The sequence below is a fragment of the Felis catus genome, chromosome B2 (genome assembly GCF_018350175.1).
Source record: "Felis catus isolate Fca126 chromosome B2, F.catus_Fca126_mat1.0, whole genome shotgun sequence".
Taxonomy (NCBI): Eukaryota; Metazoa; Chordata; class Mammalia; order Carnivora; family Felidae; genus Felis; species Felis catus.
This window is the reverse complement of record NC_058372.1, coordinates 117,949,190-117,976,863: the sequence shown is the minus strand read 5'-3', so window position 1 is coordinate 117,976,863 and position 27,674 is coordinate 117,949,190. Positions and strand designations below refer to the sequence as shown.

Here is a 27,674-nt window from a genome sequence, read left to right as displayed (position 1 = left end):
AATTTTAAATATATTCACAGTGTGAGGAGTTATTTCTTTCTGCTATGAAGGCATAAGATAAAAGCAGAGAGACACCACCACTTAGAGATCAAAAGATCTATATTTTTTCTCATCATTTGCTTTTGTTTTGTTTTGTTTTTTAAATCTTTTTGAACATTTTTTTAAACATTTATTCATCTTTGAGAGACAAAGAGAGGTAGAGTCTGAGTGGGGGAGGGGCAGCGAGAAAGGGAGAGAAGAGCAGAGAGAGAGAGAGAGGCAAGTTCCAGACTCTGAGCTGTCATCACAGAGCGGATGAGGGGCTCAAACTCCTAGACCACGAGATCATGACCTGAGCTGAAGTAGGAAGCTAAACCGACTGAGCCACCCAGGCAGCCCTGTTTTGTTTTGTTTTTTAATTAAACTTTTTTTTTATTAAAGTAAAACATTCATTCAGAAAAGTGCACAAACCCACTCAATGGATTTTAGCAAAGTTAACGCACCTGTGTAATCACTTCCCATATCAGGAGATAGATCATTGCCAGCACCCCAGAACCCTCTCTCAGTCATTACCCCACAGGCAAAATTAACCATCATCCTTGATTGCTATCACCATAGATTTATTGCCTGTTTTTGAACTTCATATAAATAGAATTGCACAGTATACATTCTTTTCTCTGGCTTTTTTCATTCAGCATTACGTTATTGAGGTAAATCCGTGTTTGTTTATAGCTATAATTGCTTATTTTTATTGTTGTACTATAACTGATTACATGAATATGCCATAATCCTATTGTTTGTGGATATTCTGTTATTTGAGCTGTTACAAAAAAAATGTTGCTATGCACATTTGCATACATTTTCTGGTGCATTTATGTACACATATTTGAATATGAATATATTCTTTGGAATATAAATTTAGAATACAAATTTCCATGTCTTTTGCCCATTTTTCATTGACTTTTTGTCAGAAAAATAAATTCCAAACATTTACCTCTACATTCAGGTTGCCTTTCACTTTCTCTATGGTGTCTCCTGATGAGCAAGCATTTCTAATATTAACAAAGTACAATCGATTAATCTGCTTCTTTATGGTTAGTGGTGTGTGTGTGTGTGTGTGTGTGTGTGTGTGTGTGTATGCATGTGTTAAGTCTAAGGTATTGTCAACTCCTCCAACATCGTGAAAGCATTCTTTTATACTATCTCGCAGAAAGAAGCTTTATTGTTTTACCATTTACACAGGTCTACCATCTGGCTGCAACTGGTTTTTTTACGTATAGAAGGAAGTGAGGTCAAGATTCATTCCTCTTCCTGTTCAGTCATCCAATGGACTTAATATTATTTAATGACAGGACATCTTTTCTCCATTTCTCTGCAATGGTATCTTTCTCAAAAGTCAAGTGACCATGTAAGATGTGTGGGTCTGTGCCGGGACATTCTGTTGTGTTCCAGTGGCCTATTTGTGTATCCTTCTAGCAATATCACACATCCTGTAGCTTTACAATAAATCTTGATATCAAGTACTGTAAAACACACCTAGATTTTGAATTAAAAATATTTTGAAATATTTAAAAGCTAAAATATTTTTAAATACGTGAAAGCAAAAATATAACATCAACATGTCTGGAATGTTCTGAGAGAATTTTGTAGTGACAAAAGTATATGTTAGAAAAGAAGTATTGAAAATTGATTATCTATGTGTCTTTTTCAAAATTTTAGAAGAACAACAGCTAATGAAAGAAGTAACAAAGGGATACCTGAGTGGCTCAGTCGGTTAGGTGTCTGACTTGAGCTCAGGTCATAATCTTGTGGTCTGTGAATTCAAACCCCGTGACTGGCTCTGTGCTGACAGCTCAGTGTTTGCCCCTCCCCGCCTCGTGCTTGGTCTCTCTCTCTCTCTCTCTCTCTCTTTCTCTGTCTCTCAAAAATGAATAAATATTTTAAAAAATTTTTTAAAAAGAAGTGATAAAGATAAGAGCAGATACTAATTCGATAGAAATCTCTTGTGTAATGGAGAAAAATCAATAACCTTGAAGGATTTTCTTTAAAATAACTAATAAAATTGACAAGTCCCTGGGGAGATGGATCAAGAAAAAAGAGAAGAGAAAAGGCACACGGACCTAGGTCAGGAATGAAGTCAGGGACGTCACTGGAGATACTTTTGACATGAAAAAGAGAATAAGAACATTATGATCAATTAATGTCTACAAATTTGAAAATTCAGAAATAATTAAAGAACTCCTTGAAAAGAATGCAACTTATACTGAGACTTTAATAAAAATATAAACCCATAATTAAATCTTTCCACAAAGAAAACTATAAGCCCAGATGGCTTCATTAATGAATTATTTATACACTCAGGAAAAGTAACTCCAACCTTACACAAACTCTTTCAGAAAGTAGAACATGAATATAAACTTTCTAGCTTGTTTTATAAGGCCAACATAACCTTGATATCAAAACCTGATAAGGATATTATTTAAAAGTATTATTAAAAAGTATAGTCCAATTACTCTTAAAATTAATTAAATTTTAGTTAAATTAATTAAAATTAATTAAAATGCAAAAAAACTAAATACAATATTAGAAAATTGAACATAGCAGTATATAGAAGACAACATGTCAGCATCAAGTTGAATTTAAACCAGTGTAAAGCTGGTTTAACATTTTAAAATCCATTAATATAATTTGCCTCACAACCAGATAAAGGAAATAAATAATATATTATTATATTAATTAAATTCAATACCTACTCTTGATTAAAAAAAAGTAAACTCCGCACAATTTAGGAATAGAAAGGAATATTGTTACCTTGATGAAGGATGTCTACAAAAATAGCCTGTCACAACCATCAAACAATGATAAATACGTGAAATCTCTCTGAAACCAGGAATGAGATATGGAGACACACTATCAGCACTTTTATTCATAGCCTGGTGATCCTACCTAGTATAGTAAGTCAAGGAATAAAATAATAAAAAGATTGAGAAGAGAGAAATAAAACTATTATTATTAGCAAATAAAGCATAATTGTGTATATTCTAGTTATCTATTTCTACATAACAAATGACCCCGAAATTAGCAGTTTAATGCGAAAAAGTTTATTGTCTCACAGCTTCTGTGGGCCAGGAGTTTCAGGAGTGGCTTAGCTGGTTGATCTTGGTGTACGATATTTCACAACATCACGTAGGGTTGCAGTTCATCCAAAGACTTGACTGGGAGTCTAAGGGCATTTGCTTCCAAGGTTGTTCCTGCACATGATTGTTGGCAGAAGCCTTCCGTTCCATGCTGGCCGCTGGCAGGAAGCCTCACTCGGTCCTTCTCACGTGGATCTTTCCATAGATCTGCTTCATGGTGTTCATGATACGGCAGCTTGCTTCACAGAACAAATGGTCTAAAAGAGAACGAGGTAGAAACCACAATGCCTCTTCTAACCTTGCCTTGGATGTCACACTCTGTCATTTCTCCCATATTCTATTTTGTTAAAAGCAAGTTACCAAGTATAGTCCACACTCAACGGAGGGAAATTAGGCTCTTCCAAAGAGAGCTGTATCAAAGAGTTTACAGGGAAGATTTTAAAACAACCACAGTGCACATAGAATATCCAAAAAAAAAAAAAAAATCCACAGAAAAACAAATTAAAAAGTGGGTTTATTAAGATAACTGGATATGAGCACACACACTAAAACTGCTCGCATTTATTTATTTAAATTTATTTATTTATTTTGAGAGAGAGAAAGAGAACATGAGCAGGCGAGGGGCAGAGAAAGAGGGAGAGCTACAATTCCAAGCAGGCTCCACACTGCCCGCACAGAGCCCACCTCGGGGCTTGGGCTCCAACTCATGAACTGAGAGATCATGACCTGAGCCGAAGTTGGCCGCTCAACTGGCTGAGTCACCTAGGTGCCCCTAAAGGCTTATTTCTTACTTATTTCTTGCCAACAGTCCAGTATGGATATAAATGAGGCGGGGGAAACATTTGCTCCTCACAGTCATTGAGGGACCCAGGCTTTTTACATTCTAGAGGATCTATCATCCCCCAGGAACTTGGAGTTTTCCTCTGGGTCCTCGGCATCTTGCAAACAAAGGAAGAGAGAGAGTGAAGGATCGTGTAGGAGATATTTTAATAGGGGCCATGCTGGAGACAGTTTATATCAACTCTACCCACATTCCATTGGCTGGAACCCAGTCACATAGCCACAAAGGAGGCTAGAAAATGTGGATAGTTTTGTGCTCCCAGATGAAAAGAAAATATAGTTTGGTGACCATGTAGCCTTGCCTGTGCCATAATCTGTCCTTCTGATCAGCAAATATCTGTTTTACCATACAAAGAACATATACTGACCTCCCCCCCACCAAGGGAAACAACTCAAAGTCCCACCTTGTCAGTGAATTCATTTTAATGTACAGGATTTCTGGGTGATGCATAATCTTTTTCTCATAGGTTCTGGCCTCTTACAATTACTTCCCCTTTTCTATCAGGCTTAGTCATGTATTTAAAAAATATTTCAAAAAATATTGTATCCATCATTTTAAAGTATATGCTTTGAGAATTTCTCCCTAAACACTAGATCTGTCAACATGTGGGAAGAGGTTACCTCATACATTTTCAATTAGGTTCATGCTTTTATTCCTTCAACGATTTACTGAAGAAGGCCTATATGAGCCACTGTTCTTGGAACTAAAATATAATGGTACACAAAACAAAGTCCCTGCCATCATAAAGCATATAGTCCAGCGGTCCGTTGTTATCATTTTCTGGGTGTGTATTTCCAATTTTTTTAAAGTTTATTTATTTATTTTGAGAGAGAGAGTTGGGGTGGGGGGCTCAGAAAGAGAGATGGAGAGAGAGAATTCCAAGCAGCCTTCAAGCCATAAGTGCGGAGCTGGACACTGGGCTGGGTCCCACGAACCTTGAGATCATGACCTGAGCCAAAGCTGAGAGGTGGACACTTAACCTACTGAGCCACCCACGTGCCCTGTAGGTGTGCATTTCTTCTCAGTGACTGCACTCTCCACAAGGATAGTCCTCCAGAGAGGGTAGGGTCATTGGAAGCAATAGGAATAGGAAGCCATACACATAACCTTAGAATCCCTATCCTTCTAAGCGTTTTCTAATAAGTAGAATACATTTATGTGCCTCAGGGAACCACACAAAACCAAACTGAGGGACAGTATCTTGCTAATACCAATCTTTTACCATACATCTGTTTTGAATAAACTAAGGACCCCTAGGATGGTCCATTTTCCAAGTGGAGGAATTTATTTGCTTAGAAACGGTAACATTCCATTTCCAATCCCACTGTCTCCACTATTTCCAGGGGCTATTTTATTAATTGCTATAGCCAATTTATATTGGCTATAGCCAATCAGATCTGGGTTATGTAAATATCCCAGGCAAAGCCCATGTAATCCAGAGAACTGCTCTTCGAAAATTTTTCTCCTGATGCTTTTATTCAACAGTTTCTTCAACAGCTGTTGTAGCTGTTAGTGGGTTTTTATGACTACCTGTGGAGACCACTTACAAATCATGCTGTATAGGCAGGATTCCTTACAGTGTGCCCAAAGTATTGGTCCCTCACTCTTGTGCCACATCAGAAGTTTTCTATGGGATTGTGTGGTACCTCTGCCTGTCTAGCAAAGTCCAATGATGCTTCCAAGGTCATTTTTTTCTCCCCAATCTCCATATCTAAGTAAGTGGGTACTGGAAGTAAAGTAACTCCCTTTCATTTGACCAAGTCTTCCCTCCAGTCACTCTCAGGGAAAAAGCTCAGCGATTACATGTCTGTTGACCACAGGGCTGTGGCATGAATCACATGCCAATCCATTTGCACTGAATTTTGGCATCTGTCTCAGACATTTTCCATAGTAGGACATCTTCCTGTTCCCTACAAAATTGGGATCCATGTTCATAAGTTTCTTCCCACTGACTCCTCCTTTCCATAAATATCTACACTTATGTCTGTGAATGAGCCTGGAGCTTTTACTTCTGGCCTCTCTGCCGTTTCTCACTGAAGATCAGGCACATATGGAAGGTTCTATAACCTTCATTTGCTGCTGAAAATCAAAGTGAAATAAAAACTTTCATACACTTGCTCTGTGTTACTGCCTGAATTGAACTGGTATAAAATGGGTCTCAATGATGCTGATATGTTGTTATAAAAAAAAAAACAACAACATTGTTTTATCCTTATATTTCATGTGTACCTTTAAAAAAAATTATTGTTTATTTTTGACAGAGAGAGAGCACATGAGCAAGAGAGGGGCAGAGAGAGAGACACACACAGAATCTGAAGCAGGCTCCAGGCTCTGAGCTGTCAGCACAGAGCCCAACGCGGGGCTCAGACCCATGAACCGCGATATCATGACCTGAGCCAAAATCAGACACTTAACTGACTGAGCCACCCAGGTGCCCTTCATGTATACTTTCAGTAAAATGACAGAGAGTCATCCGGCAGAGACTAAATATTGTCTGTTAGGTAGTGAGAACAACTTGAGGGCTCAGATAGGAATCAGAATTCCTGATTCCTTTACCAGCTTTATTATCTACCAGACTGAATTTCACCATAGTGGAGATTGTTACACCACTCATTTTTTTTTGTATGTCCAGAGACATGGCATGAGGCCTGGTACATAATGACACTCAGATGGTTAAACTGAAATAATACATCTTTGTTTCACTCTTTCCAAATGTAGCTTTTGGAGGGATTTTTTTTTTTTTTTCCTTGGGCCTGTTCTATTTCTGCTTTCAGTTCTAGGGAGCAACTGACCATGAGATCCCAGGGAGAGCAAGTGTGGAGACCGTGCTCCAGCTTAAGGGAATCAGCACATCCAGGCCTCTTTCTCTGTCACTGAGTCGAATGAAGCAGGGGTGTCTGTGGCACAACTCCAATTACATTTAAGAGAATACCTCAGTTTGGCAGGCTTGAGAGTATTATACTTGTTATTAGCAATTGTTGGGAGCAGTCTTTCAAAAGGAGATTATCATCAGTCAGTGTGGCTTAGATAAAAAAGAGGATTTGTGATGCTTTTGAGGAAAAACCTGTGGAAAATTTTACTGTAGATGGAAAAGAGAAGGGTTGCTGGAAGGCAGACTCTAATACGAAACTAGAAAAACATGGCCTGTGTGGTGCAATGTTTACCAAGATGGCTGTTAACACTTCTTCCCAACCTTATGTGTATCTTCCACTCATATCAAGTGGTGAAGCCTATGATACCTCTCTTTGAATTGGAGCTGGCTCTTTGACTTACTCTGACCAACAGAATGGGGCATAAATGACACTGTGTGATTTCTGGGCCTAGGCCTTAAAGGCCTTATAGCTTTTGTTTTTATCTGCTCAGAAGCCAGGTGTCACGTAAAGAAGTCCAGCCTATCCTGCTAAGAGGCCACTTGGACAGAGAGAGCTGTAAACAGAGAACTTATGTGGAGGAGAAATTATGCTCCTCAGATGACAGGCAGCACCAACTGCCAGACGCGTGAGTGAAGCCATCCTGGATCCTTCATCCACAGTGGAGCCTCCCAGTTGACACCACACAGAGCAGAGGCGAACCATCTTGTCAAGCCCTGCTTCAGTGCCGGGAGAATCACAGCAACAAAATGGTCGTCGTTCATTTGGGGGGTTAGCCAGCCACAGGAAAACTGAAACAGCTCCAAAGACTGGCCAGGTGATACAGTGACTCCTACTGACATTTTTGTGGTGGCTTTATTGCTTATGGCAGTGCAACTGGGAATACATGCATTTCTGAGATTGCCTCCATCAGACAGAACATGAGAGCGCATCGTCAGGTCTTCTTGCCTGTGGACCATGGAAAGGAAGGGCAGGTTCTCAGCTCAGAGCCAGTCCAATACTTCCACCTGGTTGGGCTTGGCACCCAGCGGCACAAAGATAAAAGAATGAATCACCAGGACTGTGGGATCAAGTTTTCTTAGGGGCATGCCTCCGTGAATGAGTTGGTAAGGAAGGGCTTAAGGAGGTCCTGGGTAAATTTCTAGTTATATTGCAGGAATGGCCGTGCTTATGGACGATGCCTAAGATTGAGGCTGTGTGCTAAATTTGGACGTGGTGATTCTCAGGTCTGGAACCTAGATTCCTGTTCCTGTTCCGCGTCAGTCCCTTGCCTGTTACTCTAGTCTGTCTAATGGGAAGACCCGGCCTTGCTTTTCTCAGTCTGTTTTCCTGGGGATTAATATTCTGGCTTGAACCACAGCCTGCTGGTCCTGCTGCGTGCTGCCAATGTTCCAGCCAGCCTACATCTCTGAATATCACCTGTTCAGGACTTCAGCCTGCTTGTCTGTCCAAACTCCTCTTCTCTTCCCATTAAGACCTCCCTGCTTGCCTGGAATACCACCTGTTGTTTGTTGACATCTGTAATGTACCAGGTTCCATCTGTTTTCTTCACTTCCTTATAGCTCCTGGAATTTGATTTTTCTGCTTCAGTTCCTTCCAGGTCATCACAGAATCTGCTCCATTCCATTGAAATGTTGTAAGGCTGTATCCACAACACAATGTCTAATTCTTCCACACGATCGCCTTTAGATATTTGATAACAACCTTCCCATGACCTTTGATCATCTCTTTAGCCTAAATCTTGGAGGCTCCCACATTATCAAGGCTACCCATCTATGGATATAATTTAGCTTCTCAATATCCCACTTAAAAGGTAGCTTACTGAAGTGATTCACATGCTTCAACAGAGAACGTAGGGATATCATTTCCTCTGACAAGGGCATTATATTTTATCTGCCATGACTTTATTTATGTTATTATTTTGCGTTAGCATTTTAGAGGGTTTCATCAGGTCTAGATCAAGGTTTTATGGGCTCTAGAGCTTATGTAATTTTAGTGACTCTCTTTAATAAAAAAATTTTACGAACATACAGTTAGTTTAAAGGTGTGTAGAAATGAGGGATCCTGAAACTTAGGTTTTGTTAGTTTTGTTGTAAATCTGCCTCCAAGTTCCTAATAGTATCGTCTCATAAAATTCCTGGGTCTTTTAATCAGAGCTGCTAATCAGGTTTCCTTTTCATACTAGTGCGACTTATTAAGTTAACTTGAGTACTTAGCATATAGAGGATTCAGTAAGTTCACATACATAAGGGACTTAGAACAATGCCTTGTACATAAAACACACAATAGATGTTAGCTATTATTATGTTTATTGCTTACTAGCAGGACCTGAGCAAATAGTTTGTCTTCCTGACTCAATTTTCTCTTTGCTGTATTGGAAATAATACTTGCCCTATCCTTTTTATAAAGTTATTGTGAGGATCAAACGACAAAATATGTGAACTTGCTTTGTTAACTAAAAAGCACCATGCACACGGAGGTATTGTAACTGAAGTTTCATTCGACATTGCTAAGGTTATGTTTAGAAAAGACTTTGGCAGAGGGAGAGTCACTAAAGCCCTCAATAGAAGAGGGATGAAGCAAAGAACAAGAAGTGCATGTGTGGCAGATGCTGGAGGACATCCTTTTTTGATATGCCAATGTCAAGAAAAGATGAAATATGTAGAAGCTGACAGAAAGTGGTGTAATTATATAAAAGAACTGAGAGGTATCGTGTGTGTGTGTGTGTGTGTGTGTGTGTGTGTGTGTGTCTTTTCACAACTGGCCTCAACCTAGGTCTCCAGCCTCTTCAGCCTTGTCCTGCTCTGCAATCCAGGCTCCCAGCCTCTGCCTGGAGAAATCTTACTCAGACTTTGGGTTCATCTTAAAAGTCCCTCCTCTGTGGGGTTTCCCCAATCCCTCCAGCCTCTCCCACAGGAAGAATAAATGGTTCCTTTCCAATGCTCTTGCTGCGAAAGCATTTCTTCCAGTCTAGACCGAGGGGGCCCCCCTTTTCCTTATTTCCGTGTCTCTAGGCTCTAGGGCCTACCCTTGGGTCTGCTTCCGAATAGATGTTCAACAAAGGGTTAGTCAATGAACGCACTTTGGAGAAATAACTTTTAAAACTTGATAAGAAGGGCTTAAGGGCGGGTGAAAGCCTGGCGCACTGGCATTAGCCGTCATTAACCAGGGCAGCTCTGCTGGCGAGACGCGTCTTTCCAGCCCTGGTACCCGGGCCACCGCGCGGCGAATCCCGCGGGAAGGGCCGCCCCGGGGGTGTGGCCTGGGGGCGGGGGCGTGGCGAGGCCCGCGGGGGTTTCCGCGCCGGGGGCGCGTCCGGCGGGGGCGCAGGAGGGGCTTCCGCCGCGAGGGGGCGGGGCTGGCGCTCCGAGTCCTCTGACGGCCCCAGCCAGGGAATTTCAATTTGAAACCGAGCGGAGGGAGGAGGCGGTTGCGGCGGCCCGGCGGCAGGGGCTGGAGCGGGACCAGTTCCCGCAGCGAGCGAGCCCTGGAGGTGCAGTGTCCGGGTAAGGAGGCTTGCGGGGCTGCAGAATGGCGGGCCCGGGCCGGGGGAACCCGGGCCGAGAGGCTGGTCTCTGCGGAGCTGCAGGGGCGGCTCGGATTTTTCCTCTGGCTGCAGCTGGGAAGCTGATCCCTGGCAGGAAGCGGTGGCGGGACGGTCCCACCGTGGGGGAGGGCGACCGGCTTTGGGATTTTCTGCGGCTACGTCTTTCCTCTCCTCCTCTTCTCTACCGGACCCCATTCCCGCCTCGAGGTCCGGGTCCTGTTGCTCCAGGCCGGATTCCCGCTTCCCCGCTCCGCTTTGGTCCCCCGTAACTCCCTTCCCGGGAGCCGGGGCCACGTCTGGTCGGAGCCGGGAGAGGTGGGGGCATGGTGAGGACTGCGCCGGTCCCGCCGAGGTGCCGTGGCTCAGGGTCGCGCGTCCAGGGCCCCGCTGAGAGGCTGGAGAAGGAATCCGGCTCCATCCCGGGCGCGGGCCGCGGAGAGGGAGCCGATCCCAGCGTGGAGCACAGCATGGGGGCTCCGGGGAGGGGCGGCGGCGTCCTTCAAGGGGATGATTTGGGGTGAGGAAGCACGGGCGAGGGCGCCGCGCCTTCCCGGACAGGCAGCGCGCGTGGGCTCTGCAGGTTGCTGGGCGAGGGGGGCGCGCCAGCCCCACGCGCCGCGCCGTCCGGCCGGGCGTCCGCCCGCGCGCGCCCCCGTTGCGGTCCCCGTGGAAGCCGGCGGCCGGGGCCGCTGCGGAGAGGGGCGCACGCTTGCGCTCTGGTCCTTACAATTCCTACACGCAGGCGGTCTCTGCACGGATGGCTTGTTTGCCTCCGCCGGGGCTGGGGACACAGGGCTGGGAGCAGTTTTAGGTGAGCTGCCGGGGGAAAGACGGGAAGAACCGAACCGAACGAGGCAGCTGGCTTGTCTGTGGAGGTGGGGGGTGGGGGACATCGGTCTTTACACTTCTCAGGATCGATCACCTCCCCTGAGGTCAGGGTTTTTGGGAGAGATTAGAAGAGCTCTCGCCTACAGTCTATTATTTTTAGGGGAGGTCTCTTGTGGGACCCTAGGATACCTTAAATTGAATTCCCCGTCACCACAACCGCTGCTCCTGTTTTTAAGAGGGAGAGAAGGTGGAACCCTAGAGGAGCGGTGGATGTGTTTTTTTGAGTCACATCTTTCCCTCAGTTTCTTGAACTTCTTGCCTCCGAAATGGTGTCTCTGGGGCGTCGTTGGGCCAGGAGTCTTGTTCTTGGTACTGTTATTTAAGCTTTTTTTTTTTTTTTTTAATAATTCTTACAGTTTTCCCTATATTCTTCCATATTCTTCAGTTCCCTCTTTATACCCCCTCCCCCCTCCCCCTTTTTTTCCTTCTCTTCCCGGAGTGCATTATTTCTCTATTCCCTAACTGTATATAACGTGAGAATTAGCATTTTAGCCGGCGTTTCACCTTGGGTTTAGCACTTGAGGGAAACCGAGTCAATTTCTTGGCGCGCAGGAGTTGGGATGTAGGATTCTCAGGCTTTGGATAGGTTTTACTGGGAAACGAATAGCACTTAATCCTGTTCAGATTCTGTTTGCAGCCTCGTTGCTGTGAGAAATCACTGGGTTGCCGTTGCAGCGGCTGATGGGGCTGCATTGCAACGCAATCTTGGATTGTGATAAGGGCCACCGACTACGTGAATCGGGCGGACAGAAATTTTAAAGAGCGAAGCTGTGTCACCTGGCAGGGCTCAAGTGATCAGTCCTATAATTCAATTTGAGAACCACTATCAAACCTCAGATAATCTACTCCTTGGAGGTTATTGGAGAACTGTACAAGTGGTAATGACTTGGCACAATGGTGTGGATTTAGGGCTCATTTAATCCTATCCTGTCTTCCTCACTTCTTGGGCAGAATTCCCACTGAAGTCAGTAGTGGTCTTGTGTGCACAAGGACCGCTGAGAACAAGAGGCTGCTCATTTAGAGTAATGGGAGGAGACAATTTCTTTGCTTCTAAAACACCCTTCTTTAAGAAAGACCTAGTCATAACAGTTCTTAATCTTTTACCTCTAGTCCCAAATAGCGGGAGCACTGTGTGCAAAGACCTACCAGAGAAAACAGGTGGCTGAGTTGAGCCCCAGCGTCAAAATTGGTATCTAAACGGGACAGGGATTGCTTAAAAGGATTAAATGTGATAATTCAACAAAGTTAGAATTTCAGTGAAATTATTATTAACTTGGGTGAAAACATTTAAACTGCTGTGGAATATCGTTAACCGGGTATGTATTATAAAATTGGGTATGTATACAGCTGGGTGTGTACACTAAAATCAGAAATTCCATTCCAAGTAGAAAGAAGCAAATTTGCCGATTCAGGGGATGCATCAGAAGAGAGGCCCACCAAAAAGTGACTGTGCGAATGTAAGACAAGGAAATTCACATTGGCTCTCACTGTATCTGGAGAGGTAGCTTTTACTACAGTTAGTGTATATACAGGTGTTAGTGACTCTGCGCCTGTCATTAGATTTGTGAGCGCCCGCTGGTTTCCAGTTTAGCTTTGTGCTGATCTGAGTTGGTGAGCTTGCTGGGTCCTTTGCTTCTTGACGTAACGTTCCTGTGGTTTACCCTATCCAAATTACCAGTTCGAAAGAATCGAGTTTAGAAGACCTATCCAGTCACCAGATTTTAAAAATAGATTTTTAAAAATCATAAGCATGTCCATGTGTACTACCCAACCCTTTGCTTTCAACTAAAAATACTTGCCAAGATGACAAAGCAGTCCTCAACCAAAATATTTATTGGTAGAATTACTCTGTAATTAGTAATATTGTGTAGTTATGTTTAACAGCAGGTTTTGCTCTGAATCACTACTCTCATATTACTGTGGCTAGAGAACTACAAGCGTTTTTATTTTTGCCATTTTATTTAGGAAAGTGAGGTTTATATTTTATTTTATTTTTTTTTAAATTATTTTTTTTTTCAACGTTTATTTATTTTTGGGACAGAGAGAGACAGAGCATGAACGGGGGAGGGGCAGAGAGAGAGGGAGACACAGAGTCGGAAACAGGCTCCAGGCTCGGAGCCATCAGCCCAGAGCCCGACGCGGGGCTCGAACTCACGGACCGCGAGATCGTGACCTGGCTGAAGTCGGATGCTTAACCGACTGCGCCACCCAGGCGCCCCAAGGTTTATATTTTATATAGTAGAATGCTAAATATTTTTAAAGATCTGACTTTGTTTCTGTTTCCACAGGAAGGTATGGGCCTTTTTCTTTGTTGTTTTGAACTGAAGTAGTGTTTTTGAAAGCTCTGTGTGGACTTTTTAGAAGAGCATGCCTTGCTAATATTTTTATAAGGCAATATGGTAATTTATAGGGATCGATATTGCTGAGAGTCAAATTTGCATTTCTAAAATCTGTATTTTTACTGGAGAAAACAAAGGAAATGTGCCTACATCCCCCGCCCCACCTTTATTTAGAAACATTTCCAGTGACCTTGTTTGTTTTTTCAGATTCAGAATTACTGTACCTAACCACTGGGTACCCTTACAGATTTAAAAGCTGTAAGTAAATGTTTATGCTGGCATCAGTAGTCTAGCAAATACTAGCCAAACCCTAATTTACTGCCCTTTTATAGAATCTTGGAATTTCAGGGCTGGACCTTTAGGAGTCAGCAAATCCACTTTCAGACCTTGTCCTTTTCCCCCAACACACAAACATTTCCAGACTCTTTGGAAGGCCTGAGTTAATAGAAGATTTGTATATGAATCCCCCACAGATTCCAGACAGAGCATCCCTTGGGAATGCCATGTTTTGGCACAAACCAGCAACTCAGTATTCATAAGATATCTATCATTCGTCTGACTGGGCACTGCCCCAGACTAAAATCTCAAATGGAGTCACGGCTGCTGTCATTAGTTGTAGGGGAATGGCCTCCAAATATAAACGCTAGAGTTGTGTAGAAGTTATAGGTAAGCCAACAGGGAAACAAAGGAATCCTCTCTAATAGCTAGAAAGTGAGAACCAGTGCTTTTTAAAGTTTTTCTGTAAAGTGTGTATGTATGTTTATTTTATATGAGAGAGGGAATATATTTATATATATATGTGTGTATATATATTTGTTATGTGAAGTGTCTATAACATTGTACTTAATACATTTGAAAATCTGTTCATTGAACCTTTAATATTTTGGAGGTGATTTTAGTGAGGATTCTTTGAAAGTTGGAGTTGACATAGAACTCGGTACTAGTTCATGTAGAAATGCCATGTAGGCAATATTTCATATAGGGGATTTGCTTTTCTTGCTAGTGGGTATTGTTTCCCCTTGATCTGTGTTTGGAATGAGACCTGTGTGGGTTTCTTAGATGTGTTTTTCATGTCTAGAAGGGTAGATAATTAATATAAAATTTCTCTAAATACCCAGTGTTTGGGATAGTATTCGTTTTAATGAGAATTTTGGTGCTTTTCTCAATTTTCTTATTTTTAAAGTGACGTCTCTTACCTGTTAGTATAAGCACAATAGTTTATGACATACTGCTTCTGGATGTTTTCCCTGAAGATTGAAATTGGGCTAATTTCATATTCTCAGTTACTTTTAAAACAGAAATCGTTTTCATTTCACAGATACCGCTCTATGTATTAGTGTTTTTTCATTTCAGCACATAGAGCCATAAAGGTCTAAATGTATATAGATGGCCCCCCCAAATGATTTTTATAGTAATACGGAATATGTTTAAGGAATAAGAATTTTTTTTAAATCTTTTTTTTTAATGTTTATTTTATATTGAGAGAGACAGTACAAGCAGGGGAGGGGCAGAGAGAGAGGGAGACACAGAATCTGAAGCAGACTCCAGGCTCAGTTATCAGCACAGAGCCCGGTGCGGGGCTTGAACTCACAGACTGTGAGATCATGACCTGAGCTGAAGTCGGATGGTTCTAAAAAAACAAATTTTTTTTTAATGTTTATTCATTTTTGAGAAAGAGAGAGAGAGAGAGAGAGGCAGAGTGTGAGTGGCGGAGGGGCAGAGAGAGAGGGAGACACAGAATCTGAAGCGGGCTCCAGGCTCTGAGCTGTTAGTACAGAGCCCAATGCTGGGCTCACACTCACGAAGTGCGAGATCATGACCTGAGCTGATGCTGGTTGCTTAACTGACTGAGCTACCCAGGAGCATCTTGGGGAATAAGAATTATCTTTCTATTTGCTCTGAGAAATAGCATCAGTAAGATGTTAGGTAGCCAAGTTAATGTTTTGCACATGTAACTAATTTCAGTGTCATGGGGATGGTTTTTGTTCTTTCTAGGTTAAGAATGGGAGGGCATGGAAATTGCTCAAAGGGATTTGTCTATTCATCTGTAGGATCTTATTGTCCATATCAGGTATGGAAGTTCATTGTATCTAAATTAAGGCTTTCATGCTATAACTGAAAAGTCAGTTTGGTCTTGCTTTCCTCTTTTTATGGCCTCATTATCAACCTCTTTGAAAAGAATTTTCAAATACATAAGGACTTACATTACCTTCCAAATGCCTTATTCCAAGATAACTGTGATTTTGGAAAGTTTTCATATAGGTCTGATTACCGGCTCCCTAATCATCTTTTCTAAGCACTGAATTCAGGTTTCTAGACCTCCTGTTGAGCTGGACCTAACACCGTGATGACAGAACTGCTGAGTTTAATCATATTTTTGAGTTTCTTGTGTATTCTACCAGTATAGATACACATCACAGTATCTTGAAGACATTAAATTAAAATGTAATTTACACTGTGCCACATAATTCTTAGGTTCTTTTATACCTTAGATTCATTCACCTAGAGGGCCAGAGAGGAGCGTGGAGATTATTTAGTTGATGTGGAGTGGGTTTAGTGGGGAAGGTACTGCCCAGTGGTTTATGAATTGCCTGAGACTTTAGTAAAGTGTGTGTGTGTGTGTGTGTGTGTGTGTGTGTGTGTGTGTGTGTGTGTCTTGAATGTCAGAGAGAGAGATTTTTGGGAGCAGTTTTTCATTTTTTAAAATTTTTCCTTCTTTTAATGTTTATTCATTTTTTGAGAGAGAGAGACAGAGCACGAGTCAGGGAGAGACACAGATTTGAAGTAGGCTCCAGGCTCTCAACTGACACAGAGCCTGATGTGGGGTTTGAACCCATGAACCACGAGATCATGAACTGAGCCAAAGTTGGACGCTTAACTGACTGAGCCACCCAGGCACCCCAGTTTTTCAATTAGCAATAATCACTCCTTGGATAAATCTCATTGGCTATTATGCTGCCACTGCACAAAGCTTTTGAGAGCAGTTTTTGAAAGGTTTTTGGGAAACAGAAGTTCAAAAACTGCTGATTTAGTTCTGTTCTTATTTTTGAGATTAGGAAACTTCCATCCGGCAAGACTGGTTTATTTCTGGAGCTACTGTACAGCTGTATTCTGGGATGTACCTTTGCCTCTCTTCCTGTGCTCCCAGGTTACTGGGCCCCATGTCTCTTTCTTAACTCTTACTTTACGTGACTCTATCCTCCAGTAGTTTCCAAGAAAGTGCACGTGGAAGGTGAATTATTTGAAACCTTGCATTAGGTAAGGTTTTTTCCATTCATGAAGTAGCTTTTTTCCATTCATAAAATGCCTTTTTTTTTTTTTAAAGTAGGCTCCCCACCCAAAAATGGAACTTGAACTCATGACCCTGAGATCAAGAGTTGCATGCTCTACCTAAAATGCCTTTTTGTATTCTTAAGTTGAATGCTTTTATAGTTTGGCTGGGTATAGAATTCTAAGTGAGTGATTACTTAACCTTTGAATTTTGAAGGCATTATTCTGTTGTGTTCTGGTATCCCAGCGCTATCGAGAAGGAGCCGTACAATTCTAATTCCCGCTTCTATGCATGTGGCTGATTTGTTCTCCTCAGAAGTTTTTAGGATTTTCTTTTTGAACTTGGTGTTTTGAAATTTCATAATGGTGTGCCTTGGGTGTGGGAGGTTTTTTTACTCATTGTACTTTCGGGTTGGAAACTCTTGTCCTTTAGAAATATTCCTCCATGGTAATTTCTCCCTCTATGTTCTCCAATCTTTCTGAAACTAATGTTATTTTTGGATGTTGAATTTTCTAGATTGATGCTCCAATTTTATTTATTTATTTATTTATTTATTTATTTATTTAGTCTCATACCTTCTCTTTGTCTTTTTGTTGACTTTTTGGCTTTCTTCAGTGTTTTCTTCTAACTTCTCTACTGAATTTTTTTGTTTTCCTATTTTCTAAGCTGTTCTTTGGTCACTGAATTTTCTTTTTGGCAATGTCCTTTTTTAAGTGTTTGTAGTATCTCCAATCTTACCCTACTTGGTGGCCCTTTCTACTTGCTTTCCCTCTGTCTGGAATGCTTTCCCTCAGATACCTACATGGCTTACTCCCATAACTCCTTCAGATCTTTGCTTCCCATGATCATTTATTTGAAACTACAGCCCCCCTCCCACACCTGCCCCAGCATCCCTTAAATCTTTTCCTTTTCTCTCTTCTACAGTATGTATTATTATCATCTGAGTATAAACTGCAAGTAGACAAATGTTTTTGTCTATTTTGCATTTTGTGAATATGTGTTGACAATAATTGGGCCTCTTTGTTTTCTGTGTACCTCTCACATCTGCCCTCTATGTCTGGATTCCCTAAACCTGGACACTTTCTTCCTTCAGCTGCTCTAGAGAGTGAACCTCTTCTCCTGTCTTTTGGCTGCAAAAGTTTGGAGAGAACAGGAGAGAGAAGGAGGTGTTTCAGTGTCCCGTGTGCTTCTAGCTGGTCTCCTGTTTTTGGCTCTGTCTCTCTCCTCAGCCCTCAGTGGTATCTGGAGCCTCCGCTTACTGAGGATCCCAGGGCCTCTTCCAGCACTCGGATTGCTTCTGGCAGGCCCCCACCAGGCCAGGGATTCAGGTTTGGCTTCCTCTCTTTGCTAAGTCAGTTACTTTGTACATCTGTTTTCCATCTTCTAAAATTCTGTTGATATATCTCATCTGCTAGCCTGTCCCCTCCCTTTTTTTGTCCCCCTCCCCCCTTTTTAAAAAATTTCCTTTCTGTCATTTTAGTGTGGTTTTGGGAGGGAGCAGAAATTAACTCATGTTCAATCCACTGACTTAGGGTTTTAAATTGATAAAAATAAAATTCCCAAGATTACTGTGGACTGCAGCCATAATAAAATGGTCCTTTTTTCATGCCAGATGCTGAATTGATCTTCAGTTTTAGTTATGTATGTATGTGTGAATGTGTGCGTGTGTGTGTGTGTGTGTGTGTGTATAAAGAGAAAGAGCGATTGGGCCAAGGTCTACCATGGATGGGAATGGATGACTGATTGGTCTTTGTACAAGCAAGTGCTTCCTAGGAAGACTTCAGGCAGTGCATTATTTTTTTCCCTGTGGTATTTCAAGAATTAGTTCAGTACAAATGCTTTAAAATCTGACAGTGTAAACTTGAATTAGATTTTAAAATATACAATAAAAACAAATTTGGTGAATACGTATCAAAAATGGCAATGTTATTTTAGTGTTTTCTGAGTAACTTAGTTTATCTTCAGACTGATACGTGGTTCGCATCCAAATACTTAAATATTCTTTGAATATTGATTCGTGATATAGAGGAACTTTGAACTCGTGGATTCTGTTAAATACTTTCAGGGTGAGAACTTTTATTACTAGGGCACTTTTAGGGTGAGAACTTTTATTACTACACACACGTAGGGATTTTTGTGTATGGAGTTTGGGGCAACAAAAATGGAGGTTCTGAATGAGGTAGTGGCTGGGAGGTCTGAGGAAGTTCTGGAAGACCCGAAAACTCACATGTGCATGTGGTTAGGGCAGGTTAAATTGTTCAGTGGGTTTTACAGACTTATACATTCAAATACACTACTTTGTTCGTTAACGTAGAAGGTGTTGCGGGCAGTAGATCAGGATAACGTTTCCCCAAGGTGTGGTGGTACGTTAAAATGAGTTAAGGTGGTATACAGATGAATCTTTTTCTTTTAATGGTTAAATATATATGTCAGCATACATCAGAAAAATAGACAAGTGCCTCAAACCTATGATTTCATTGATATTAACATAGTATAAGGCTAAAGTAGGTATTTTTTAAGCAACTTGGTTTAAGGATTGAGTATTCAGTAAATAATACAGTTTGGATTCAGCAAAAACTCTGAAGTTGGCATGAGAGTGAACTTTGAGAAACATTGAATATGTTCAAAATATGGTTTTCTTCATCAAGGTCATTGGTACATTTTTCCTTTCTCCTAATAGATAACAGCATAAAACTGTATGTGGTGATTGTGGCATAGACTTCTAAGGGTTTTCTTTTCTTTTTTTAATTCTGTTTTAATTTGTAAAGTTTTTTTTTTCTCTTTTCCGAGTAAATCATTAGAACATTTTCTCATTTGATTCTTAAAACAATTTCATACCATATGTTCTACAGATAAGAAAAGTGAGTCAGGAAGAGGTTAATCTTACCCAGAGTCATCCAGTTTCATAATAGAGGCACAGCCAAAGCCTCCTTGTGTCCAGAGTTGTTCCCTCTGCTCTGTGCTCTTCTGCAGCTAATGGAGTTGCCAATTGAATTTTTCTTGGAGAACTCAGGAAGCCTGCCAAGTTTTGTAGCTAGAGGTCTGTCCTGTAGCTCACATCTATTTGTATCTTGAGCCCTGAAGGTAGACAGAGCTAGATCTTCCAAAAATAGTTCAATAAATGTGTCAACATTTTGAGATACTGTTGAAAAAACAGGGAAGTAGAAGTCCTATGGGATTATTGGAAAATGGTGCCAAATGCCTTCCTTTAGTATTTGAAAAACAAATGTGGCAGGGTTCATCTGCTAGCCAGTGGTGCATATTCACCCTTTGTTTTTGGAGCCCACGTTCACTCTGATAATCCTTCACTTTTCCCCAGTGTGCTCTGTTGAATTGCTTTTGGACTCTGGTAGAAAAGCTGCTGAATGAACACCTTCCTTGAAAAAAAAAAAAAAAGAATCCACTTCTCTCAAGGAGAAAAAGGAAACCTCTTGTTTTTCTTAATTACATAAATAAAAAAAATTGTGTGTGGGAAAGGTTAAAATGTCATGAAAAGAGTTGAGTCTGTCCCCTGACAAAGGAATCAAGAGTTTATCCATGAGCTTGTAACTAGAACTGTTTTTGGATCTTAGCCACTAAAATCAACATCGGTAAAGCCTATGTCTTAATTTCCTTAATGCCAAGATTGTCTGTTTTACATTACACACATATGGGAATATGAATACATTTGTCCTACTCCCCCCCCCCCCCCCCCCCCCCGCAAACAGACACATAAAGGTATGTTGAAGATACTCTTAGCTTTTGCGGCTCTGCAGTGAAGAGCTGTAGATGTGGGCAGCATGTGTAGTGCAGATGTGGCTCCAGCTTTTCTCCTAATTGCAGCCAGTTCACTTTCATCCCTAGCGCTGCGAGCTTTCATGGAAAGACTCGAGGGCAGAGATTCGAGCATTCTGTAGATCCGTGATCTATGTGTTACTTGCTCTGTATGGCACACATGATAGCAGTGAAGGATGATGTGGCTCTTTTCTTAAGGACCTTTTTTGTTGTTAGATTTGTTTTTCATGGTTTTACTGTTTTTCATGTTTTTACTGTATCTGATTATCTGTTGAAGTGGTTTTTGGCAGAAGGAATGTACCATTGTCAGTTACAGAGAAGTGTCCTTTTTAAACTTTTTATTATGGAAAGTTTAACATGTTCACAGGTAGAGAGAATAGTAGTGTAATGAACCCCAGGTACCCTCACCCAGCTTTGATGGTTACCGGGACGCAGCCAGTCATGTTTCGTCTATATTTCCCTTCCACTCCTGATAGTACCCTCCCCTGCCCCCCCCCCCCCCAGGATTATTTCAAAGCAAATTCTAGACATCGTATAGTTTCATTTGTATATAGGTAAGATATTTCCTCCTGCCCCTTCTTTTTGGCATGCGCTTTCTAGTTCCAGAGTAAAGTTCATGTTCATTGCTGCATTTGTAGGATTATAGAAATTAGTTCATTTGCCACGTGTATAGTTGTCATGTTTTTGGAATAAATATCTGAATATTGTTTTGATCAATGAAAGCAGTTTCATGTGAATGTAGCATTGTGGACATGGGAAATGCTTTAGCGAGTGCTAAAAAAAAACCCTAACAATTTCTAAACCAAATCAGAGCTGATCTTCACACACTAATATATTCTCAAGGTAATGTTGCTGTTCTGCACATTTTTTTCCAGGGCTCCTATGTTTATACCAGACTTCAATGATTGTAGATTTTTCTTTTTTCTCCTTTTCTACCTCCCATGCTTCCTCTCTTTCTCTTTCTTTCATTCTTTCGCTTAGCATAGTTTAGTTGGCAATATGTTGGAAGTAGACCAAGCGAAACATTGTTTTTTTCAGCTGACTGAATTTTAATGGGACTACAGTTATTGTAAAATCAGATCAACCTGCCATGTGTATGGTCTGTCTCGCAGTGTAGAGGGGAAAGTGCCTCAAACATGGGTCATACATTAGTTTATGAATCCTGTTTATAAATCAAAAGGTTGGCATTATAGCTGAAGTTGATAATCACTTAATAGTTCAAGTGCTTTTCCTAACTAATAAAGGCAGGATTTCTACGGGAGAGGTAGTTTATTTTATGTTTTACTTTCTTTTTTTTTTTTTTAATGTTTTTATTTGTTTTTGAGACAGAGAGAGACAGAGCATGAGCAGGGGAGGGGCAGAGAGAGAGAGAGCGAGACAGAATCCGAAGCAGGCCCCAGGCTCCGAGCTGTCAGCACAGAGCCCGACGTGGGGCTTGAACTCATGGACCGTGAGATCATGACCTGAGCCAAAGTTGTACGCTTAACCGACTGAGCCACTCAGGCGTCCCTAATTTTTACTTTTAATTAAAATACAGCTTAGTGTATTTTCCTTGTAAAGTCATTACGTATTGTATTAGTTTAATATGTACTTATTGAAATGTAGTTTAGTTATTTTCTTTGTAAAGACATTACATATTGAAGTCAAAAATATTGATAATAATAGGTAACATTTCTTGAATACTTAATGTGTATCAGATACTGTTCTGTGAGCACTTTTGCTTAATTTTTTCAGTGAATCCCCACAGTAACCCAGTCTGGTAGGTACTGTTTTTCTAGGTTTACCTGTAAAAAAAACTGAGTCATCACAAAGTTAAATAACTTGCTCGGGTTCATTCAGCTAATTAATGGCAGAGCGGGGAGTTGAACCCAGGTGGTCTGGTTCCAGACCCTACAGTCATAACTGCTGTCCTGTATTATCCCTAAATCCCTTCTTCATACCCTAGTCCTACTTGCATTCTCCGCCCCAGGGAGGAGACCCACAGCCAGCACTACACTAGTGCATTAGTGTATAATTTTAATTTGATCACAAGGGGTAGATTTCATTCAGAAAATGGAAAGCAGTTAATGAGAACGACACTTGTTCCTTTGCTGGCTTTAGTTATAAAGGAGAAAGGGGGGGGGGAGTGGAAGCATACAGAAAGTAAGATGGTGACTACTGAGGTCTGTCTTACTTGTCCCCCGCTGTTTTTTTAAATGGAAATTTGAGTCCAGCTGGAATGTTGACAAGTCATAGAGGGGTCGCTAAAGTCAATAGTTCACAGTACTACTGAACGATCAAAATTCTTGTCTTCACTTGAGTACCTTGAAAGTGTCAGGTGGAGTGGAACTTCGGCCATCATTGATCTGTCCTGAAAAGAATAAACTTTTGTGGGAGTTTGTCTTGGGTCTTTAGTGACTGGAATTTTAACAAACCAGGTAACTGATACTTTTTTTTTTTCTTCCTTTTTTCCTGAAAGGAGCAGAGGGTATAAAGAAAATTGTGCCAAGTCCCAGTTCACCAATTCCTAAGTGTGACATTGGGGAAATGATACTGCTTCTTATGTTTGTTTCTTTAATGGTTCAGGTGCCCTGAATTAAGTCCTGATCCAGTGAAGTGTTGTCTGTGGCTCATTCATTTGTCTCGATGGAGAAGGTAATTTAAAGTGCCCTTAGGGGCGCCTGGGTGGCTCAGTCCCTTGGGCGTCCAACTTTGGCTCCTATCATGATCTCACCGTGAGTTCAAGCCCCGTGTTGGGCTCTGTGCTGACAGCTCAGAGCCTAGAGGCTGCTTCAAATTCAGTGTCTCGTTTTCTTTCTCTGCCCCTCCTCCGCTTGTCCTCCGTCTCTCTCTCTCTCAAAAATAAACGTTAAAAAAAATTAAAAATTATAATAAAGTGCCCTTTCTAAGAGGAAAAACATAGACATACGATTTTGGCAAAACATTTGATGAAGCTTCCATGGTATCTTTGTAGCAATTTTGGGAGGAAACTGTTCTGTGGTGGGAAGTCTGTGGTGGTGATTGTCACTGAAATTTTAGCCTTGGTCATCTCCTATCTGAAGTATTTTTTGCGAGTGCTTTTTATGATGACAGACAAGGACTGCCGATCAGATTTACAGATTCCATGGGCATTTGCAGGGAAACCTAATGAGCTGTATGCAAATTGTCTTGTTAGTTACAAAACTGGTTGAAATAAATAACATGAAAGTTTTTGGAAATAAAGGTAAGTCTGCTTAATCATAAGCTCCTTGAAAGAGTTCTAAAACAGCGCAGTCTTGGCCTTCTTTTCAATGTGAATGAAGCTTTATTAAAAAGTAGTAGATGCGTTTGTATTCCTCAGTGCGAGGCTCGTTGACATGGAGTCTTACCACTCCTCTCAAATTGCTCTTTTCCAGGTAGTAGATGACCCTGTTGTCAAATCTATTGAATGCTTTCTTCCCCTGTGTTACTTCTGATACTCTTGACCCAGCATTGTCTTTGAAATTCTCTCCTGACATGTTGCAGTGCTTTGTTCTACTTCTTCTGTTCTTTGAAGACTTCTCTGACTGTCCCTTCAGCTTTTCCCTGTATTCTGGGGTTCTGTCCTTTGACTGTCCTCTCTAATTTTATGTCACCCAAGACTTCTTCTGCCATCATAATCTGTTGACTCAACTCTCTAGGCTTAGTCTTTTCCACTTAGCGGATGTCTCTACCTGTATCTCAAAGGATGTTTTTAAATGAATATGTGAAATATTTAAGGTGGAATGTGGGCTGTAATTGATTATTCTGTTTTGACTTGGAATATATTGTTAATTTTTAGGTACTGCATTTTTAGGGCTGTGTAGTATGGACTAAGTATATATTTGTTCGATAAAAACCAGTGGAAGATTAGACAAACTGAAGCCTTGTGCCTGGAAGGCTGCCTGGGATGTTGAGGTTAGGAGAAACTATAGCAACATGAGGCACTGGCTGTTGGAGATAACCGAAGGGCTAGGGCTTGCTGGGGTGGGCAACTTGTTGAGGTGTTTTGAGAGCTATCGTTTGAGCACTGCTTTCTTTCTAACTTTTTTTTTTTCCTTGACAAAAGGTACCATAAGACACAGATTGGATATCTTGGCTCTTTTATCAGTATGGAAGTCTATGTGTGTTTTTTAGATGTGTGTGTACATAAAGAACAGAAACAAGCTTCATAAATTAGATCTTGAGCTTTACTACGTGCAGTTCACTCTGAGATTTTCTTTTCTGCGTAATAATAACAACAACAATAATAAAAATGCCGGTCAACAATTTACCAGCTTGATTTCACAGCTCATGAATGTGTTTGAAAAACCCTTTTTCCACGGGTAGAACTGAGATCTGGAGAAGGGAAATCTCCTTTTTGGTATGAGAGGAACTTTTTGACAGTTGGAGTAGGCAGAGGATGGAGTGGGCTGTCTTGGAAGGAAGTGACTTTCTCAAGGCTTGAAGGACCTCTGCCAGAGGCTGGTAGCTGCCTGCTGGGAGCGGGGAGGAAGATTCACGGGGCGAGAGCTTGGACTTTGGGGCCATCACGGTGTCCTCCAGGTCTTAGATTTTATGATTTCATTTTCTGACTTGCTGAAATTTTTAGACAATTTCAAGATGGAAAAATACTAATTCTAAATTTATTTGTTAATATTCTACTTTAGGTAGAAAATGTATCACTGTTCTTTTTTTAGATGTTACAGTGTTTTAAAAAGTTAAAAAATTCATAAGCTAACTTTGTCATTTCCTTTCTTTTAATGAAAAAGCTTTATTTGGAAAGTTTTAAATATGTACAAAAGTAAATCGAGGGGCACCTGGGTGGCTCAGTCAACTGAGCGTCTGACTCTTGATTTAGGCGCAGGTCATGATCCCAGGGTCATGGGATCAAGCCCCATGTCGGGTTCCATGCTGAGCTTGCTTGAGAGTCTCTCTCTCTCTCTCTCTCTCTCTCTCTCAAAGAAAAAAAAATTGAATAGTATGATGATGACCCTTCCCACCCAGTACTTCCCCATCTCCCAGCTTTAACAGTGATCAACTCGTGGCTAACCTTGCTTTTATCCATATCTCTGTTTACTTTACCTGCAACTGTATCATTTTGAAGCACATCCTAGGCATCTTGTTCCATCTACATATATTTATTTTTTTTAAATTTATTTACTTATTTTGAGAGCATGGGAAAGGGGCAAAGAGAGAGAGAGAGAATCCCAAGCAGGCTCTGCATGCGCAGAGCCCCACATGGGGCTTGAACCCACCAACCATGAGATCATAACCTGAGCTGAAATCAAGAGGCAGATGCTTAAACCAACTGAGCCACCCAGGTGCCCCTGTATGTATTTCGGTATGTATTTCTAAAAGCTAAGACTCTTGAAAAACGTCACAATACCATTATCACACCTAAACAAATTAACTTTTATTTATTTATTTTTTTTTAAAAATTTTTTTTTTTTTCAACATTTATTTATTTTTGGGACAGAGAGAGACAGAGCATGAACGGGGGAGGGGCAGAGAGAGAGGGAGACACAGAATCGGAACCAGGCTCCAGGCTCTGAGCCATCAGCCCAGAGCCCGACGCGGGGCTCGAACTCACGGACCGTGAGATCGTGACCTGGCTGAAGTCGGATGCTTAGCCGACTGCGCCACCCAGGCGCCCCATATTAACTTTTAATATCATCAAATATTCACTGTATTCAGATTTCCAGTTTTTGTTTTCTTTCAGTTTTTTGTTTGAATCAGTGTTCAAATTAGGTGCACACATTGTGATTAGTGATTCTCTTTATAGGTTCTGTCTTCTTTTCTCTTTTATATTTACTTGTAGTTTATTTATTTTTTAAGAAATTGGATTGTCCTATATCATTCCTGTTTTTTATTTTGCTGATTTTATCCCTGTGGCATAGTTGTTTTTTTTTTTGTTTTGTTTTGTTTTGTTTTGTTTTTTGAGAGAAAGGACACATGCATGTGTGGAAGGGAGGGGCAGGGAGAGAGAGGATCCCCTCAGCTGTGCTGAGAGCACAGAGCCCCACATTCAGGCTCCAACTCACGTGAACCGTGAGATCATGACCTGAGCTGAAATCAAGAGTCTGACACTTAGACACTTACCTGATCCAGCTACCCAGGTTCTAGCCCTAGTCCCCAGCCATGGCATAGTTTTAACCTGTTCCTGTTTTGTAAATTGGGAGTTATGTACAGAGGCTTTTTATCAGCTCCACGTTCAATTAAAAAACACTTTTTTCCCCAATGAATGTTTCATTCGTTCTGTTACTTCTTAACCACTCAATTAATATACGAGGACTAATTGTAAAGGCGATTGGATTCCTTACTTGGGTCTTCATTTTCTAAAGTTGTTCTAAGCCAAATTTCCCATAAAAACAGATGGAACCACTTAGAAATTTGGGAAGATCATAATCCTCTGCAAACACCACATCCAAATACAAATTACACAAGAGTCTTTAGTCCAGCTTCCTTTCCAAAAAAGAAAGGGAAAAAGCAGATGCCTTCGTAATTTCCACAGACCACAAACCAGGTTTTCAGTTGGAGTGAGACATTTTACAGTAAAACCAGTCTTGATTTTTCTAGCGCAATATGGAAACATTTCAGTTTTGCTAGTTAAATTTCCCACCCAGTAAGCAAGTATTGTTGGTGACTCCTCTCCCCTGCCCCCTCCCTTGGCGGTTGCGGGTAAAAGGATAAAAGTGGGAAGACAGCAAGTCAGAAAGCGACTGATATATGCGGAAAATCAAGTAAATGTGTTCTGTGGTCATCACTTTTTATCATGGGAACTTAAGATGTACAAATAGGGAACACAGTGTAAGGAACACCCATGACCCCCAACCCAGTTTTTCCCCTTCATGTTCAGTGCACTTTGTAAAAGTTGGGTTTGGGCTCACACTGCTGTTCACCAGAATCTTCTCACGTTGTGAGGCTTGTGGCGGAGGCCTTATAGACTTTCTCTTGTCAGTGTTATTTTACTTTACTTTGGTTGGTATTTATTATTTGAGGTGGTAGGTGAAAAAGGTTCTGTAATTAGGTGAAGATGCTTCATTCCCTTCTTTTTTTTTTAAATTTTTAAT

At 41.2% G+C, this 27,674-nt stretch overlaps 2 protein-coding genes across 33 annotated transcripts in view; one reads left to right on the top strand and one right to left on the bottom strand.

Moving 5' to 3' along the window:
- Window positions 1-9,978: 9,978 nt before the first annotated feature.
- On the bottom strand, window positions 9,979-11,955 carry LOC123385749 (proline-rich protein 2-like). Its single transcript, XM_045058661.1, has 3 exons — window positions 11,856-11,955; window positions 11,221-11,301; window positions 9,979-11,063 (listed from the first exon to the last, which is right to left on the bottom strand). The coding sequence occupies exons 1-3, from the start codon at window positions 11,953-11,955 to the stop codon at window positions 9,979-9,981; spliced, it is 1,266 nt and encodes a 421-aa protein (XP_044914596.1).
- Window positions 10,209-27,674, top strand: part of EPB41L2 (erythrocyte membrane protein band 4.1 like 2) — a 219,269-nt gene continuing 201,803 nt past the window's right edge. For 30 of the 32 annotated variants that reach the window (XM_023254368.2, XM_023254367.2, XM_023254366.2 and 27 more), the window contains exon 1: window positions 10,209-10,333. The gene's annotated coding sequence lies outside the window, so the exon portion shown is untranslated. Of the gene's footprint in view, window positions 10,334-10,676; window positions 10,701-27,674 lie in introns of those variants that run through there. The other 2 variants (XM_023254351.2, XM_023254352.2) reach the window with 2 other exon arrangements.

Bases quoted from the DNA above. Each gene is read 5' to 3' on its own strand.
- LOC123385749 (XM_045058661.1), bottom strand. From the start codon at position 11,955: ATGCAGCCCCATCAGCCGCTGCAACGGCAACCCAGTGATTTCTCACAG. The intron at 11,302-11,855 runs GTAAAACCTATC...CCCTGACCTCAG, and splicing joins TAAGTGCTATTCGTTTCCCA to GGGAGGTGATCGATCCTGAG. The intron at 11,064-11,220 runs GTTCGGTTCTTC...CCCTCTCCGCAG, and splicing joins CAAGCCAGCTGCCTCGTTCG to CGGCCCCGGCCGCCGGCTTC.